Consider the following 18,424-nt stretch of genomic DNA (forward strand, 5'->3'; position numbering starts at 1 on the left):
CTTTGGGTTAGGGGATGGATTACCTTTGGAACATATATATCAATATATATGAATATAAGTATGAATATAGAGGTAGTACTATATATCAAAATTTATATACATGTTTTATCTATGGATATTTTCAAGGTAAGCAATATTGTAATATTATGTATAAAATCTGGGTTATGCCTATGGAAATGAGTATATATATAAAATATCTATGGGTTTTTATGTGAATTTATAAATTTATATCCCCAAATACATAGGTACATTCATGTAAAATGTTATGGTTTAGATATAGAGAGATTTCCCTTAGGTATATTGGTAGGTATAGGACTAAATACAGGAAAATAGCTTATGGATTGAACATTTTTATCCATATACAGGAATGCAAATATGACTACATATGCAAAAATATACATGAAAATATTTAAATGGATATAAATTTGTATATAGTTGTTTTTCTTTTGAGATGAATGTTAACAATTTGTTTTAGTTATAGTTTATGATTATGTAATTGAATATATATGAAAATGTATGACCAGGAATTTGGTTCTGTTAGGGTATATTCATATATATATGAAAGCATATAACCATATAGGAATATATATGTGAAAATAAATGTGGATATTCAAATTTTAAAAATAAAAATTAAATTTAAAAAATCTAGTAAAGGAATACTACCAAGTTAAAGCATATAATAGGAACTTGTACATAGTAGAGGCTCAGGGAGGAGATGTTTATATCTACAGATTTGCTCAAAAATATATCTGAGTAGTAAATCTAAAAAGAATGATGGGTTGAGGCCATAGAGACAATGTTAACTCACCATGGGTATTGACTGGAATCTGGGCAGAGGCAAGAGGCAAGCACGATTCCAGTTTGGACTGAAACGAGGCTTTGTCTGCATGGGATTCTGCCCTGCATCTGAGATCCCAGCCCAGGTAGATCAAACCACTAAGATGCTCAGCCAAAATGACAAAATAATAACTTTTTTTTATTATTAAGCTAGAGGAGTCTGCACCTACATGGAGGAAAAATGTCATGAGGTATCAACCAGAGCTGCAGACACTTCTATGTCCCCTTTCTAATCTCCTCTCCATGGGAAGAGGGGTTGTACATCTACTGATTAAGACCTGGCTTACTACTGGTGGGGCTACACATTTTACTGGTGGGTTAAGTTATTTGTCTTAAATCTTAGCACCTATTCCTGGCTCCCAGTTGTCTGCTCCCTGCCTCAAATCCTGGCAGAGCCTTCTGGTTCTTACAGCAGATGAGTCATTTTGATCCACCACTGCCATTTTATACACAGGGTTAGATAGGTGGACCTTAATACCTGCTGTTCATCCTTTTTAGACTTCCAGGTTTAGGCCATATGTTCAACAGACATCTCTGTGCTGGAGGTTACTGGCTGGTATTAAACAAGTGTGGGCGAAGGCAGAGATAATTCTCTGCAGTTACTGTTCCTGACATTAACACTGATGCACTCTCATCCTAAAGCCATTTTGCTATGGAAATCATTGAGTTCTGGTCCCATTGCTACGGTACAATTATTCCTATGGGAGATAGTCTACGTAAATATGGAAATATGGGATTGGAATACCAGCAACAGACAACTGGCAAAGTAGATCTGGAAATTATCCAATACACATGATAATTAAAGCTATGAATGCATGAGCCCCATGAATATTTAAAATAAAAACAGAGGGCTGAGGACAAAGCTTGAGTAGAAGCAACCAGTGAGATATAGAAACCTCAAAGTGTAACATGCGGGAAGATGATAAAGCTTTAACCTTAGCTGCGGGTGCCTAATTGTTCCTCTGTATTCCACACTGATATAATTAAAAACTGTAATGCATTGTGAGGAAAAGCACTGTAGATTTGTGGCCAGGAAATCTGGATTCTAACCCAATTTGGTTAATATGCTTAGTCCTTTAATCATTTCCCATCTTTATATATCAGTTTCCTTGCCTATTAGAGAAGAATGTTGGACCAGATGATTGTCAGACAGTTCTTTCAACTCTATGATTTTAGGAATCACATGCAGGAAGTTAAACATGTTAACAGTCCATAGTTACTCACCGACTCCTCCAATATTCCCACAGTCCTGTCACAGATGTTGAGTGACCTTATAAAAAGCAGGAGGCATTGGACATGGACATATCTTCCTAGAAAAAAATATACCATTTCAAAAGCCAACATTTCCTTGTCTTCACTATATGACTGTGTTTACTATAATTTTAATAAAGTCTCCACATTTTCAATAACTTGGAAACACCTATATAAACTATGAAAATACACATTATAAAATTTATTACAAAAGGATGGAGCCTTCTTATAAAAAATTAGAGATCTCTTCTTTGACAACTATTATTATTTATATTTATGGTTTTCTACAAATATTTTTCCTACACTTTATGTGTAAGAAAAATAAATATTTCCTTATCCTGCTTCAAAATAACTTTATAATTTCTGTTTCGTGGAAGATTTCTAATCTGTTTTAAATATATATTACTGTCTTATTCTGTTTTCCATCCTAGTTAATTCATTATGCTTGTGCAAAGTTAAGAAAAAAGCTGCTATACTAAGAAGGAATTATATAGAGTCTCATTGACAATACTACTTTAATACTGATTTTTACATACACATAATATCACAGAATCGTGTGGCTGACAGATTCAAAGTTCAATATATACCAATGGATTCCCTTGTTACAGAATAAGAAAAGATTCCTGATAAGGTTTCAGATTCCATATTGCGACTAAACTTATTTTGGTATGATGTTTAAGAAGAACATCTACAATTACCTGAAAAGTTATTACAAAACTCTTCCAACTGCACAATATGTGGGGTTAGATTTTCTTTGTATATTCCAACCCAAACAATTTATTACCACAGATTAAATGTTGAAGCACTTATGAGAATCCATTTTTCCCAATATTAAAACATAGGTTGGAGAGATTTACAGAAATGTAAAACTATGCCACTCTTTTGAATCTGTTTCATAAAATACTTTATTACTAATTAAAAAAATATTGATTTTTACATATTTTAGTCTCATGGTCCTCTCTTATAGTCCAATCCTCATTGTACTAACTGTAAAAAGAACTGGCCCCATTTTTGAAATTGTACACAATTTGCACAGATTTATTTTTCTGACAGGCTCAGATTAGACTGAAATACAAAACCTTTTAAAATTTGACTCACTACACTTTTTTTGACAACTTCATTGATAATTGGTTAAAGTACGATTAAAGTACACCTTTTGATAAGTCTCTACATTATATATATACACTTGTGAAACTGTGACCTGTAATCATAACAATGAACAAATCCATTGCCCTTCAAAATTTCCTCCTTTGTAATATCATCCTACCACCCAACTCTCCCTCCTGTTCCCTCACCGTTCTCCCTACTCCCGATCCTTAGGCAACCACTGATTTGTTTTTATTGCTAATGGTTAGTTTGAATTTTCTGGGATCATACAGTGTAGTTTGTTTTGTTGCTATAATCACTCTTTCTTATTGCTGAGTAATATTCCATTGTGTAGATACGATTTTCCATTCACCTATTGATGGAAATCTGGGTTGTTTCCCAGTTAAGCTCTATTAATAATAATGCTGTGAAAATTTGTGGAAAAGTCTTTGTGTAGATACATTGTTTCATTTCTCTTAGGTAAATTCTTAGGAGTGGAATGGTTAAATCATGTAGTAGATGTCTATTTAGCTTTTTTTTTTTTTTAAATAAAATGACCAACTTTTCTTCCAAAATTGTTAGCATTTTGCATTCCCAACTGCAATAAACTAGAATTTCAGTTGTTCTACATCTTTGTCAACATTTGGTACAGTCAGGTTTTTTAATTTTAGCCATTCTATTAGCTATTATATATGGTGGTATTTCATTGAACTTCTAATTTTCATTTCTCTAATTATTAATGATGTTGAGCATCTTTTCATGTACTAATCTATTCATCATAAACCCAAATGCTCTTCAAATCTTTTCCCCATTTAAAAAAGTTAGATTGTCTTACTGATTTGTAAAATTCTTTTTAGAGTCTAGTTAGAAACCCTGCATCAGATATATGTCTGCAAGTACTTTCTTCTCCAAGTCTACAGCTGGCCCTTTCATTTTCTTACCAGTTTTGGAATAGCAGAAGTGTTTAATATTGATGAAGTACAATTTATCAATTTTTTCTTTTGTATAACTTAAGTTTTTTGTGCCTTGCTTAAGAAATCTCTGCCAAATTCAAGGTCATTAGGATTTTCTTCCTACATTTTCTTCTAGTTTTGTGATTTCTGTTCTTATATTTAGATTTATGATCCATTTTAATTAATTTTGTATGATATGAGGAAAGGATCTAGACTCCTTTGCTTGACACATGCTCTCCAATTTTTCCAGCTTCGTTTGTTGAAAAGATTATCCTTTCCCCCATTACATTTCCTTGGTATATTTGTTGAAAATCAATTGACAGAATATGTGTAGATATATCTCTGGGTTCTGTTATGTTCCATTGCTCTTTGTCTATCTTTACACAAATACCATACTGTGTTGATTGCCATAGCTCTTACAACACCTCTTGAAAGCAGGTGTAAGTCCTCACACTTGACCAAAGTCTTGGCTATATTAGGTTCTCTGCATTTCCATATAAAATTTTTAATAGCTTGGTAATTTCCACTAAATTGTCTGTGAGGATTTTTATTGGAATTACTTTGAATCTTCACATCAATTTAGACAGGAATGACATTTTTAAAATATTGACTTTTCTGACTCAAAATCTATGTAACTCTATTCAATTTAGGTCTTCTTTACTTTCTCCCAGCAAGGTTTTGTAGTTTTCAGAATGTATATCACATGTTTGGTCTTAATTTTTCCCTAAGATGTCATATTTTTGCTACTAAGTGGTATTTTTAAAATTTCAATTTCCAATTGTTCATTGCTAGTTTATAGAAACAACTGGGTTTTATATATTGTATCCTGCAACTTCTACTAAGCAAAAAACTGAGTTCTAGTAGCTTTTTTGTAGAATTCCATAGTATTTTTTATTGGTGTATTATAATTATACATAATAGTAAATCGTTGTTACACATTTGTACATGCACACAATATAATTTGGTCAATTTCATTCCCTTGCCCTCTTCTCCTTCCTCTCCCTGGTTTCCTTCCTTTATTCTACTGGTCTCCTTCTATTTTCATGATCCATAGTATTTTCTTATGCCAATAAAAACTGTTAGATCTTTCCCAGCCTGGGTGCCTTTTGTCTCTTAGTCTTGTTTTATTACACTGATTAGACTCTCCAATGCAATGTTCAATTAAAGACAATTTTTAGACAGCAATATTTCTGACTCCCAGGCCCAGATTTGGCTGAACTATAGAACTTGTTGAATTTAAATTATTTATTTGTTTGTTTGTTTGTTTGTTTATTTGCAGTGCTGGGGATTGAATCCAGGGCCTTGTGCATGTGAGGCAAACACTGTACCAACTGAGCTATATCCCCAGCCCAAATATTTTAAATTTACCAAACCATTAGTTTTTTTTTTCTGTTTGATGGGGTTTTTTTTCATTAAAATTTTTTTTATATTTACAGACTGCATTGTGATTCATTGTACACGAATGGGGTACAACTTTTCATTTCTATGGTTGTACAAAATGTAGATTCACACCTTTCATGTAATCATACATATACATAGGGTAATATTGTCTGTTTCATTCTACTATCTTTCCATCCCCCACCCCTTCCCACCCTATTTTCCTGTACACCATCCAAAGTTCCTTCATTCTTCTCTTCCCCTCACCTGCCACCCCCCCCCATTGTATATCATCCCAAACCATTAGTTTTAATGATATTTTAAATCACTTCAGTTTCAAGTTTTTTGCCTTCCAATGTTCACCTATTTATCAAGTGGTCAAAGTTTGAACTACTGCAAGTTAGGCACTGTGCTGATTGTCAGGGAGACAATGGAGGACAAGTAAACACTGTCACCCTGATGAAGTCTTATCATCTCATTGAGGCAGTATAAAACAAGAGTTAAAAGCACAATCTCAGAGTCCAGTAGGCTTGGGTTTGAATCTGGTGTTGCTCCTTACTCTTTTGACCTTGGAAAAATTGACCTAAGCTTGTTTCTTCACCTTTAAAATGAGGGTATTTACACCTACCTCACAGAATTGCTGTGAGGACTAAACAAATTAATACCTTTAGAGTCCTTAGAACAAGGTCTGACACATAGTAAGCAGTCAATGGATATTACTTATTTTTAAAGGACGGATTAGGTTTTTTTGAAGGAATTTTTATTGGTGCATTATAATTACACATACTAGTGGGATTCAATATACCATAACATAAATTGCTCAAACTCTTTCCCTTAGCACCTTCCTTTTCCCTCCTGTCCACACTCCCCCATCCACTTGCTCTACTCTGCTGATCTCCCTTCTATTATTATTATTATTATGTTAATATGTGCATTATCCTCCTAGTGAGATTGAGATTCATTGTGGTATATTAGGACCTGGACATAGCATAATTTGGCAAATTTTGTTCCCCAGTACTTGATTAGCTCCTTACCTAGTAAATCTATAAATGACTGATGAAAGGGTTCAGGCGTCCAAACATTAATCTAGCAGTTTAATTTAACTCCTAGGCATAGAGACAGTAGTGTCAGCCATCCTTAGGTTTAAATCCTTGCTCGGCTATCTACTGCCTGTATAACTTTGAGCCAACAACTTAAACGAGAGTGATGCTTGTAAAATGCCTTAGTGCAGTATTTGGAACACAATAACACATGCTTAATGGACAGCAATTATTGACTAAAATGTTCTCAAAAGCAATAATATCGCCAACATGTTCATAATAATGCTAGATGCTTTCTACACGTTCTCTCTTACGCTTACCGACCCAGCGAGGTGACCATAAGCTATCCCATTTCATAATAGAGGAAGGAGATGACATTTGTGTAGCTATGGTCGGAGGGAGATGGGAGTCTTTGTTAAGTGGTGGCCTAGGTCCCAACCCTCCACCAAACTCGGGGCTTGCAGGGCAGCCTGCCTCCGCTGCCGAGGCGGGTTCTGAGAGGCGGGAGTCGGCCAGGCGGACCCCCAGTCAACCCCAGGGGCCCCCTGCCTGGAGCAGCCTGTCAGGCAAGGGCTTTCGGTGCTGAGAGTTCCGAGGCCTAGGTCGCCACCACCACCTACGTCTCAACACGTTGGCGGCGCTCAGGCCTCTGGTCCACTGGTGAGGAGCAGCGAGAGGCGGGGCGGAACTGGGCGGAGGAAGATCCGAGCACCGTCTCCAGGCTACGCGCCGGGGGCAGGGCTTTGCGTCACTGAGGTGCGACGGGGTGGGCCGCCGAGCCGCCGCCTGCTGGTCTGAGCCCGGGGCCGGGGCGGCGTCGCTGCCGTCAGGAGCGCGATGCCTTGAACTGGGTGAGCTCCGCAGCGCTGTCTTCTCGCAGTTCCCCTTCCCAGCCGCTCCACGCCCCTAGAGCTGGAAATAGAAACCCCGTCCAGGCCTCCACTGCTGAGCCGGCATTCGGGCAGCTAGGCCCTTTCCAGGCCTGGGCTTAGGGCGCGGGCTGGCTTGGGAGGCCTTTCGGTAGACGCTGGGCTCCACCCCGGCGGTTTTCAGTGCCCAGGATGAGGTGACTTGTCCCGCTTTGGGGGTGGTTCTCGGGGCCCAGGAGAGAGGTTTTCCTCCTGAGCCCAGAACCGTTTTTTTGAATATTGCCGCCGGCGCAGTCAGTCGGCCGCCGGATTTAGCTGTTGGTTAAAAGTGCAGGTGCACCGAGGAGGGGCTGAGGCGGAGAGCGGGCGCCGGCACCCCGGTGGCGCGCGGGGCTGCGGGCGGCAGCCGGGGCGACTGGGGCTTTAGCTTAGAAAAACCCAGTCGTTCTTAGCACACCCTGTTGCCCAAGACTGTTGATTGTCAAACTAGCTGCTACCTTGAAACCCTTCTGAGAAAAAAAGTTTCCTTGCTAATAATAATTGTAATGATTACACAGAAGGGAAAGAAACCTTGTGTTAGCTTTTGAAACTGTTTCTTCAGTTATTTGTCTCATTTTATAAAATGTCGGGATATAGCCCCAGCTTCTACTTAAATGGGCACTGCCATATTCTGACCCTGCCCTGTTTTACAGCGCCCAGCATTCGTTTCTTTCCTCTGGTGTATTTATGAAGCTGCAATAATAATGCTTTATAAGTCTTCCATCTTCAGCGCGAAGTTTATCGTTACCACTCCCCTCTGCCCATTCTTCTGGCTATAAAATTTGGTTAGTTCGTTCAGAATTTTGCCTGGGGCACGAGCTACCAATGATCCTTAAGTAGTGCCCTCTGTATTGAAGCCACCCCTCTGAGAAGTGGTGCTTTTTGAATTCAGAACTCAAAAATAGAATAGAATATTCTTCTTTATGCTGCCTGACCTCAATTTCTAAATATTTTCCTCCAGAATATGATTGCGTGTTTCAAAATGTTAATTCTTTGTCTCTTGATTCCTCTTGGTTTTTATCTAAATACACTCTTCCCTTTTCCTTTTCCTAAAAAGGCTGTGAGGATCCACAGAGAATTCTTACAAGTGTAGTGTATTTTTCCAAATATGAAAGGTTTTTAGTAAACACATTGATACCATTAGAAATATACTAATTTCCCAAGACTATTTTATAGATAGTTTTTGTTGTTGTGATGGTGGGGTTTCTTTCTTTTCTTTTTTTTTTCTGATTAAGGTCTTTGAACCTAGACCATAGGAACGACATCAGGGCCCAGAGGAGGAGAGGGAAAGACGAAATACTAGGGACATACATTGACCAAATCATGTTGTTGTATTGTATGCATGTAACAAATTCCATTATTATGTATGATTATAATGCACCAATAAAGTATATGGAAAAATCTTTAATCCCAGAATAGCTATTCCAAACTCGGTAGTGACTCTTACTGGCCTAATTGTTGCACTATGTATCTGTTATAACTGTTAATTTTCTAGCTTGAAAAGTAATTGATACCTGCTTACAGATGTAGAATTTGAGTAAGCAATGAGTAACATCCTTCTGGAACTAGTTGTAGTACTTAGTACTGAGATTAAAGTTGACTTGAAAATAGGTGATGATATTTCCAGTTATAAGTATCTTTTGTAAGTGAATTTGATTCAAAATTTGATAGAGAACAATTTCAGAGAGGTTTTCTGAATGTTTCATTACTTGTCAATTAATTACCTCGTTGCACTTTCAGTTTTGCTTTTATCACTTTATGAATGGATTGTGGTTTAAATTTGCAGAGTTTTTGTGGACTTTGGATTTGATTTGGTTTTTGGTGGGGTATTTGTGTGTGTGTGTGTGTGTGTGTGTGTGTGTGTGCGCCAATTAGCCATGATGTGGTTGTTATATTTTTATAAGAAATGTTTGAACTACAGTAATTCATTTGTTAGAAGAAGAAGTGATCAACTATATGTACCACCCACTAGAGAATGGCATTTTTGGAATCCTTGACAGTCTTATGAGTTTCAAAATAACAGTTCTTTATCTAGAAATATCTTCAAATGTTTTCTGAAAGCACATTTCTATCTTGCTAGAAAGGACTATGTTAAAAGTGACAAAGTAGTTTGAGAGCTGCTAGTTCTTTGAGAAATCTTGACTACTGGTTTGTTTTTTGCTGAACTTTATGCCCGTGGTTTGTAAATTATGTTCCTATGCAATACCACTGTTCCATGATTTAGAGGTATTTTGTTAATATCAAATAGTGAATGTTTCCCAACTTATATAAACATCAATGATAAGGTTTTACAGTTTTTCATTCTTTTCTTCCATGTGTCTTTAACTTCTACGTATCTCCAAGTCAATACTACTACTTGACTGAACAAATTAACAAGACAAAAGAATTACTAAGCAAATAATTAAAAAACAAAAGCAGTCAACAAGACTTACTGCATTCATTTAGAAAACATTATGTACCTATGTATTTTCTAAAAGAGAGAACATAGGGTGTGGTTGTGCATGCCTGTAATCCCAGCAATCTGGGAGGCTGAGGCAGGAGCAAAGCCAGCCTCAACAGATTAGTGAGGCACTTAGCAACTCAGCAAGACACTGTCTCTAAATAAAATATAGTAAAGGGCTGTGGACATGGCTCAGTGGCTAAGCACTCCTGGGTTCAATCCTTGGTACCAAAAAAAAAAAAAAAAAGAGAGAGAGAGAGAGGGAAAACACATAGCTCTTATCCTGAAGAAGCTCATGGAGGAGAATGGGCAAGTAACTTAACTGCTGATATGTGCTATGATAGAAATGTGTAAAATACCAAAGGCAGATGCTGAAAAAGCTGTGACTGGTGACAAAAGGATGATCTCAACAGGTTGTTTTTTTGAACATTTACTCTTGATTGCAGGTTTATAGTAGTATAAATAACATATTTTTAGGCTAGTGTTAGACATTAATATTTATCAATATTTTATTGTTTTCAAAATAAACTGTAAATTCTAGGTTCTTCCTCCTGAACCAGGTTGAGAACCACTATTCCAGCTATCTTGGCTAAATACTGTTATTTTTTAATCTTAAGGAGTCAGTGATGAGGTTTCCTAGATACCAAGTACAATTACAGAAAAACAAGTTAATATGCTGCCTCAGATTATAAACTTTATCATTCAGAATTAGAACACCAGATTGAAACAATGCAGAAACAACGGGACACATTTTCTAACTCAATAAATAAGTAACTAAGGCTTCCTTGTAAATAGATTTTGGTGATCAGTGTAGCAAAATGTGTCACTTAGCATAGGGATTGTTTTGAGTTATAGGCACTTAAAAATTAGACCTTCCTTTTTCTTCCTGAAAGCAGGAGATAAAACCCCAATGTGAAAGTTACTCTCCCTGTACCAGGGGAAAGGAAGACATTCTTAACATCAGAAATGGACAATAAAGGCTGAGAGAAATCTATACAACCAAACCTTAAAGTAACAGTTATTTTCTCACTTTTCCATAATTAGCTTCTGTAGCCCCAAATCCTTTGTTTCATCATATTTTCACAATTTACTACTCTTGTTCCAATGCGGCATCTAAGCTTTTAGCCCTACTTTGTGTCTCTGCTTTTCTTGGGTCTCAGTTTCCAACTTGTTGAATAGAGTATTTTTCCTTTTTAATTAAGTTGGTACAGGAAATTTAGAAGAAGGTTAAGTTTCATTTGGATTACTCTCAAATATTAGGTTCAAGGTCACCTACTCCACTTCCCACCCAAGAAAAATCTATTAATCTCCAGATGAACTTCTAATTTTACTTAAATACTTCAAACTTCAGTGAAGAGGCTCACATATTACCCTTTTCCACTTCTAGATGTAAGACATTCTTACATTCAACTGAAATCTGCCTCTAATTTATTCTTTTTGACCATTTTCTTCTTGCAACTATAATGTAAATCTTACTTCTTCTTTCACATGGTAGCTCCTCAAATATTTGAACCAGTCATGTTGCTCTGGGTTACCAAGCCCTGCTAGAGTAAATCATTTTGTTTCCTTTTTTAGACCTATAACATCTTATCTTATCATCTTAATTTATCATCTTAGAGCTGAATGTAGACCTTCATTATGGTCAAAACATTAAAGAGCACAATGGGACTAGTAGGCTCCTTGTTCTAGACTTCTGCTTCTAGCAAGAGTTTAAGATTACTTTAGCATCTTTGGAGTCCCTATTATGCTCCTGACTTATTTTAATTAACCTTTTTTTTTCCTTTTATTTTAACTGCTTTACTTAGGTATCTTACCTGGGCGTATTTATGCAGTTGACTTTTCAAAACATATTCAGGAGTTAACTTGCTGTATTAAACATAATTTTAATTTCAGCAAGTCAGTACCTATTTCAGTCTTGATTCTGTGGATATTATTCCAGTTTTGGTCATCTATAGACCACATCTATAGACCACAATGGATGCAGTCTTGTCTTCAGGTCATCAATAAAAAAATGTTAAACAACGCATCTTTTGGTGCCAGTATCCCTTTCCCTCAGTCTCTCTGCTTTAGTTTTTCTGGCCTTTTAAAAATACGTCAAAGACACCATGGTCCTTCTTATCTCAGGCAAGTTCCTTAACCTCAGCCTGGAATGCCCTGCTCTCATCATGCGCCACCCCTCTTCTCTTACTCAGACTGTCCTGAACTCAAATGTTTTCCCAGGAAGTTCTCTCCTGACACAGGACTGGATCAGGTCCTTCTTATATAGACTTTCATAGCACCCTGTGCTTGTTTGGCTTAGTAGTTCTCATTTTGTAATCATACTTATTTATGTGAATATTGTCTCTTGCCCACTATATTGTATGCTCCGTGGTGACAAGAACCATGTTTCTTTTGCTCTCTGTCATATCTCTAGAGCATAAGCACCAGGCACATGGTTCTTGTTAAATTTAATTTTTAAAAAGATCATGTCACACAATGGATGCCTAATACTAGTCTGAAATCATTTGTTCCTGATGATGCTTTCATAAGTTTGAATTAGAACAACAACAACAAAAAATGACAATATGTAATTTTAATGTATATATGTAGTGAATATTAGGGTGAAGTCATTTCACTGTCTTTCTTAGAAAGGACTTCTAGTGTCATATCCTACTGTTCAGGATATAAGTTTTCTTAAATTTTTTCTTTTAATTTTTGAGGTTTCTTTTTTTTTTTTTTTTCTTTATTTTTAGATTACTTAGACTAAGAAGAAGTGTGCAACACCGTCATATGTGTTACTAGTCTGTAATACTCAGAAATCACTGATGGTGAATGCTCTAGACACCCGTCTTTCTCTTTGGATATAGTTGCAATAAATCTGCTTGTCCTTATTTTAAAATGTAATTTTACCTTCAGAGTTTTTTTTTTGTTTGTTTGTTTTTTGGTTTTTGTTTGTTTTTAGTAATCTGAATCTTCCTCAACGACTTCTTTTCATTTCTGTCAATATGATATTATTGCTGCCAAGTAGTCTCAGATACAAAATAATACTTGTAGAGTTTTTCCTTTTTTAGAACAATTGTACTTTTCCTATATTTAAGGTAACTTAGAGAATAAATCTCAAATATAGTACATTAGAATTTAATACCAAAAGCAAATTTTACATACTTATGACTACATACTTTATACTTTAAAATTGTTTTATATTTAAAGCTATACTTTATTTTTCATTTAATGATGAAATAAGTTTCCTAATAAAACTTTTCCTGTGAAATTGTTAGTTTTATCTACTTTATATGATATGGACATTAATTTGTGAAATAAAATGATAGTCTTTAATGGGTATATAAAATAGAATTTCCTCAGAGGGATCAGATATTTTAAAATTATAATTCATTTTTCATTTCCTACCTTTTTGTTTTAAAACTAAGCAAAAGTTACTGTTAACTATGTGACTTCCGGCAAGTTACTTTAATCTATTTTTGTTTCCTCAACTATCCTGTTTCTTCATCCACAAAATGGTTATTCTGGGAATTTAAATGATTAAATCTATGAATACATGTAAAGTGTTTAGAAGTATGTGTTATACAATGGAAATGATCAAGTGTGAACTGCTTTTATCATTAATAATATTTGTATTGAGTAGGAATATCACATGTAGTTATTGAATACATAGACAAATACTAAAATTTAGCTTAATTTTAACCAGATTCTCAGTGCTTGATATTCTGTTCAGTCATTATTTACCAAAGGAAAAGTATCTAGAATAAACACTCCAACTCTTCTCTAGCCACAATACATACAATTTTATCTTTCAAGATTTTAGAGTATGTGGTTATTGTATAAATGTTTTGTGGTTAAATTTTAAAGTCAATTTAACAAATTATTACTGTATATTTTTATACTCTATATTTCTTAGTAGTGATCCAGCCTTTTAACTTTAAAATATTCGTAATTAAAAAACAAATTACATAAATTCTAAATTAAAAGTAACTTGCAGAATTAAAGAGCAAAAGAGCTGTCTTCCCCCCCCCCAAGCAGAAAATATAAGCTGGTTAAATTATATTAACATTTCAATTTTATTAAATTTTTCAAACCAAAAAACTTGTTTAATTTTAATGTATTTTAAATTAAAAATAAGTTGTACATTGATAAGTAAAATATTTTAACTGATATAATTTTATCATGAGCCAGTGTATCATAGTGGTTAAGAATGTGTTTGAGGCCAGTCGGAATGAGTGGCGGAGGCACAGAGGCCCCTGTGGGTGGTGAGGTTGCCCGGGTCGCCGGCGTCAAGAAGAGGGACTCGCTGGGGACTGCGGGCTCAGCACACCTCATTATCAAGGATCTTGGAGAAATTCGTTCAAGGCTTTTGGATCACAGACCAGTTATTCAAGGTGAAACTCATTATTTTGTAAAAGAATTTGAAGAAAAACGTGGTCTTCGAGAAATGCGAGTTCTTGAAAATTTGAAGAATATGATCCATGAAACAAATGAACATACTCTTCCCAAATGCAGAGAAACGATGCAGGACAACTTGAAAGAAGTTCTCCAGAGATTGCAAGCAGCTAATGACTCCGTCTGTAGACTCCAGCAGAGGGAACAGGAACGAAAAAAGGTGTATAATGACCACTTATTAGCTAGTGAGAAGCAGCGTCAACTCCAGTGGGAGGATTTCATGAAAGAACAACCCCGCGGTCAGGCTGAGGTGGATGAAGAGCACAGGAGAGCCATGGAGAGGCTTAAAGAGCAGTATGCTGAGATGGAGAAGGACCTAGCCAAATTTTCAACTTTTTAAGGACTTGAACTACAACATTGACAGACAAAGGAGAAGACATTGACTTCCCCCACAAAATGCTCCCACCCACATTTAGCCTCTGCTTCAAGCTTAGCAATACTTTCAGTGGCACTCTTAGGTCCAAACGGAAACTTCAGCTCGAGCCTGATTGAATGTTCAGTAGAAGAAGAGTGCTACACCATTCCCGTTTTAAGTGCCTATATATGATCATTTGAATGGGGAAGAAGAGGAAGGAAAATGGGACGAATTTACTCATTGTCAGATTTGACTTGTTTTCCGATCATTATCTGAGAAGTAAGTACAGACTTCTTAGAAGGAACTCATTCTCACACAGGGTTGGTTAGTTTATCACCATGGCTGACAAGGCAGGTAGAATAGCTGCCTATCACAGCTTCCCTGGCTGTGAGAGATATAAGAATACGTAAAGCTCATTCCATGAGTGATATAAACAAACAGCTGGCTTTGGAACAAAGATCACATTTAAGAGAGGTAATGATCAAAATATCATCTCCACTATCATAAAGATGGCCACAGTGGTCCTGGCCCTGCCTGCTGGGAAAGATCACAGATTTTGCAGTGCAGCGTAATGCCTGCGTTTCCCTGGATGACAAGACGTGTGTGTTAAGCTTTGTGGCCTTCCAGCTCTTAATATTTTCATCTTTCGAAACATGCTTAGGAGGAAAAGCTTACTAAAAATATATTTTGGCTTTTAGCCTTTCCAAGAACCACAGTCTTGCCCATAGTATTTACCTCATTTTTGTGTCTGTTTTTCTGTGGGTAAGCTTTATAAGATAAATAACATCTATACATGTTTCAACTGTTTAATGAGTAATCAGCACAGTCTTCCAAGGAGTCCCTCTGGAACCATATAAGCATTCTGGCTCTGAATGAATCAGAAGTGTTTGCCCACATGGCAAATGATCCGTGTTAAATGCAAATCCTTTTTAATGTTCACGTCTGTTCTCATAAGCAGGTATATTAGGATGAAACTTATACCAATTTTGTCATCACTGTGATCCTTAAAATTCTGCATTTAATAATCAAATTGAAGAACTAAGTTGATTTTGTTTGCCATAAACCAAGCAAAAGTAAATGCAATAAGTTCAAGAGATTTATGGCAAATGAATTTGAGGTATGGCTGGATCTTTCTAGTAGTTTTGATTGCTTTTTATTAAGGAAAGGTACAAGGAAGAAAATATCTAACTCTCATGTTATCTCAGTGTTATGACTGCAGAAAATTGACAATGCTTGACTGTGTAAAAATTATGGCTTACTGTCAAAGCTTCATTCTTGGCTGCATGTTGAAAATGTGATTAAAGTTAATAGAGGAGATAAAAAAAAAAGAATGTGTTTGAGCATTAGAATATAAGAGAGTTCAAAGTTCACTTCCACCTTGTACAAAGTTCACTTTACTGTGTACTGTATATTTTACATAACACTTAGATCCATTTCTGTATCCATAAAACAGGAATATGATAACATCTTCCTCAAGAGATGTAAGTGTAAGCCCATGACCCACAAATGATGGAGGCAGGAGACAAACCTTCCTTCAGCAAGCTTTCCTGTATTTTGCAGTAAAGTCAATCTATCAGACACAAGAGGGCCCATTTTCTGGGTATGGAAATGGCCCCAGGGTTATAGAAGGTAGTCTGAGTTTTATAGTTTCATTGGAGACTGTGGACATGCAGTTTAGACAGGGGCTAGTTGTACAGGTTAAAACTTTAATTTAGGAAGATAGTTGTAAAAAGTCTGAAACTCATTGTCACTGGAAAAGCTCACAACTTGATGTTCACTGCTTATCTTCCTTCCTCTGGGACCCATTGCTATCTCGAGCTTCACTATTTGTTTTTCTCCTTCCAGGCCTCATCTGCAATGGGGAAGGGTAAAAGTCCAGGGCCCAGCATTTCAGTATTGCCTCCTTCCTTCAAGATCCACTGGGGTTGGAAAGGGGTAAATGTTTGCTTTTGGTGGAGATGGTAGGGATGAACCCAGGAGGAGATGAAAGTTTGCCATTTCTCCTCAGGGCCCATTGTTATTGGGAAAGGATGTCCTGGGAGAGGTTTAATTTCCCTCCCTGCTCCTGGCCACACTGTCCCTCACTTTTTCTTGGGGAACTGTCTTGTAGGAATATTATTTTCCATAACCCTTCAGTAAGAAATAAATGATATAATATATAGAAAGCGCTTATTTGGAATCTGACATGTGGTTAGCAGTCAGGAAATATTCTTAGGAAAATTAAATAAGGTAAACAATTTTCCTATTAAATACAATTATTTGACTATACCTGTGTATAAGAATTAGAGGTATATCACCCTCCCAATAAGTGAATCAATTTTCTCTTTTAGCTATGTGATTCTGAAAAAATAGAAATATAAATCTTAACTTTGAAAATATAGTCATTTGAAAAACTGTATTACACTCACATAAGACTACTGAACTCTTCCTAGTTTTCCTTTCTTTATTCAGAGAATGGATATTTTGCGTAATGGAATGTTGTGTGTAAAAGTAATTTTTTTATGTGTTTGACAGAAACTATGTGAAGCAACACTTTCTGAATTCTAAAAGACATCATTTCATCATGGGACAGCAAATTTCGGATCAGACGCAGTTGGTTATTAACAAGTTACCAGAAAAAGTAGCTAAACATGTCACATTGGTTCGAGAAAGTAGCTCCTTAACTTATGAAGAATTTCTTGGGAGAGTAGCTGAACTAAATGATGTGTAAGGCTTGCTCTTTTTCACTTTATTTTTTTCCTCTTTATGTGTGCCCCATATGTCATGGCTGTGTAAGAAGTAACTAAAGGTATTGATTGGTAAGATTTAATGTTTTCAGCAACAGGTAGCAAGTATTTGTTGACGTTATTATAAAGTAGACTTCCTGTGTAGTTTTTTAAAATAGATAATAGGAACAGAAGAGAAGAACTTAAAATGAAATTTGGAACGCAGATCACAGATATATTGAAGCATTTCTAGAATATAATGCAACCAGCATCTCAGTAATTGTATACTAAAAGACTATAATAATCAACTTGTTTGAAAGCACTAAATGGGTGCACAACAGAAGGAACTGTGTTATTTAACCACTATAAAGAAAGACTAGGATAGTCAGAAGTAACTCTGAAAAGGCTTCTGTACATCAACCCTTTCCACTGGATAGAGAAGGGAGAGTATCCCCTCTGTGTTTGTTTACTAAGTGATGATTTGGCAGAGAAATACATATATAGTGATGGGTAACTTTTATCACTTAGGAATAAAATTTTGTTTATTAGTGTTTTCTAATTATCTTGAAATCCCTACATAACTCCTTTGAATAATTTTTTTTTTCTAAGATGGGTTGTAAATGTCTCTGCCTTCTTAAAAAGTACCTAAGAGAACTTGGCCTTCATGAGTTTATTCTTTTTTTTTATGAATTTTTTTATGTATTTGTATAAAAATTCTTAAAATATACAGGCCTTTTTTGTCCTTGAATGGCCTCAGACCACTATGATTTTTAAATAGTGCTTATTTGTTTTCTCCCCTAGTGACAGGTAGGCAGATGTCAACTCTTTCTATTAAATCTTCCTGTAACAGCACCCACTTCTACCTTTCTTTATCTTCAGTCCCCCTAGGAGTATAATTAAAACTTATGTAAGATATCTTAAATAATATCTTAAAGATTCTCCCCTTAGTCTCTTCAATTTAGCCAACATTCACTGAGCATGTATTACATACAAAGTATTGTGCTAAGGGTTTGACATTTTAACTGAGGCCTAAATTGA

The 18,424-nt window shown here is 36.0% G+C and overlaps 2 protein-coding genes across 3 annotated transcripts in view; both read left to right on the forward strand.

Annotated features, from left to right (window-relative positions):
- Positions 1 to 7,272: 7,272 nt before the first annotated feature.
- Positions 7,273 to 18,424, forward strand: part of RNF141 (ring finger protein 141) — a 28,450-nt gene continuing 17,298 nt past the window's right edge. The window contains exons 1-2 of one of the 2 annotated variants that reach the window (XM_079105069.1): positions 7,273 to 7,395; positions 17,196 to 17,387. In XM_079105069.1, the coding sequence (XP_078961195.1) occupies positions 17,245 to 17,387 (143 nt within the window). In that variant the 5' untranslated portion in view covers positions 7,273 to 7,395; positions 17,196 to 17,244. The remainder of the gene's footprint in view (positions 7,396 to 17,195; positions 17,388 to 18,424) is intronic. The other variant, XM_079105070.1, reaches the window with a different exon arrangement.
- On the forward strand, positions 14,099 to 15,993 carry LOC306640657 (biogenesis of lysosome-related organelles complex 1 subunit 5-like). The gene has a single exon (XM_079105071.1). It carries the CDS (start codon positions 14,103 to 14,105, stop codon positions 14,664 to 14,666), a length of 564 nt encoding a protein of 187 aa, XP_078961197.1. The 5' UTR covers positions 14,099 to 14,102; the 3' UTR covers positions 14,667 to 15,993.

Source organism: Sciurus vulgaris, assembly GCF_902686455.1.
Source record: "Sciurus vulgaris genome assembly, chromosome: 11".
NCBI classification, from domain to species: Eukaryota; Metazoa; Chordata; class Mammalia; order Rodentia; family Sciuridae; genus Sciurus; species Sciurus vulgaris.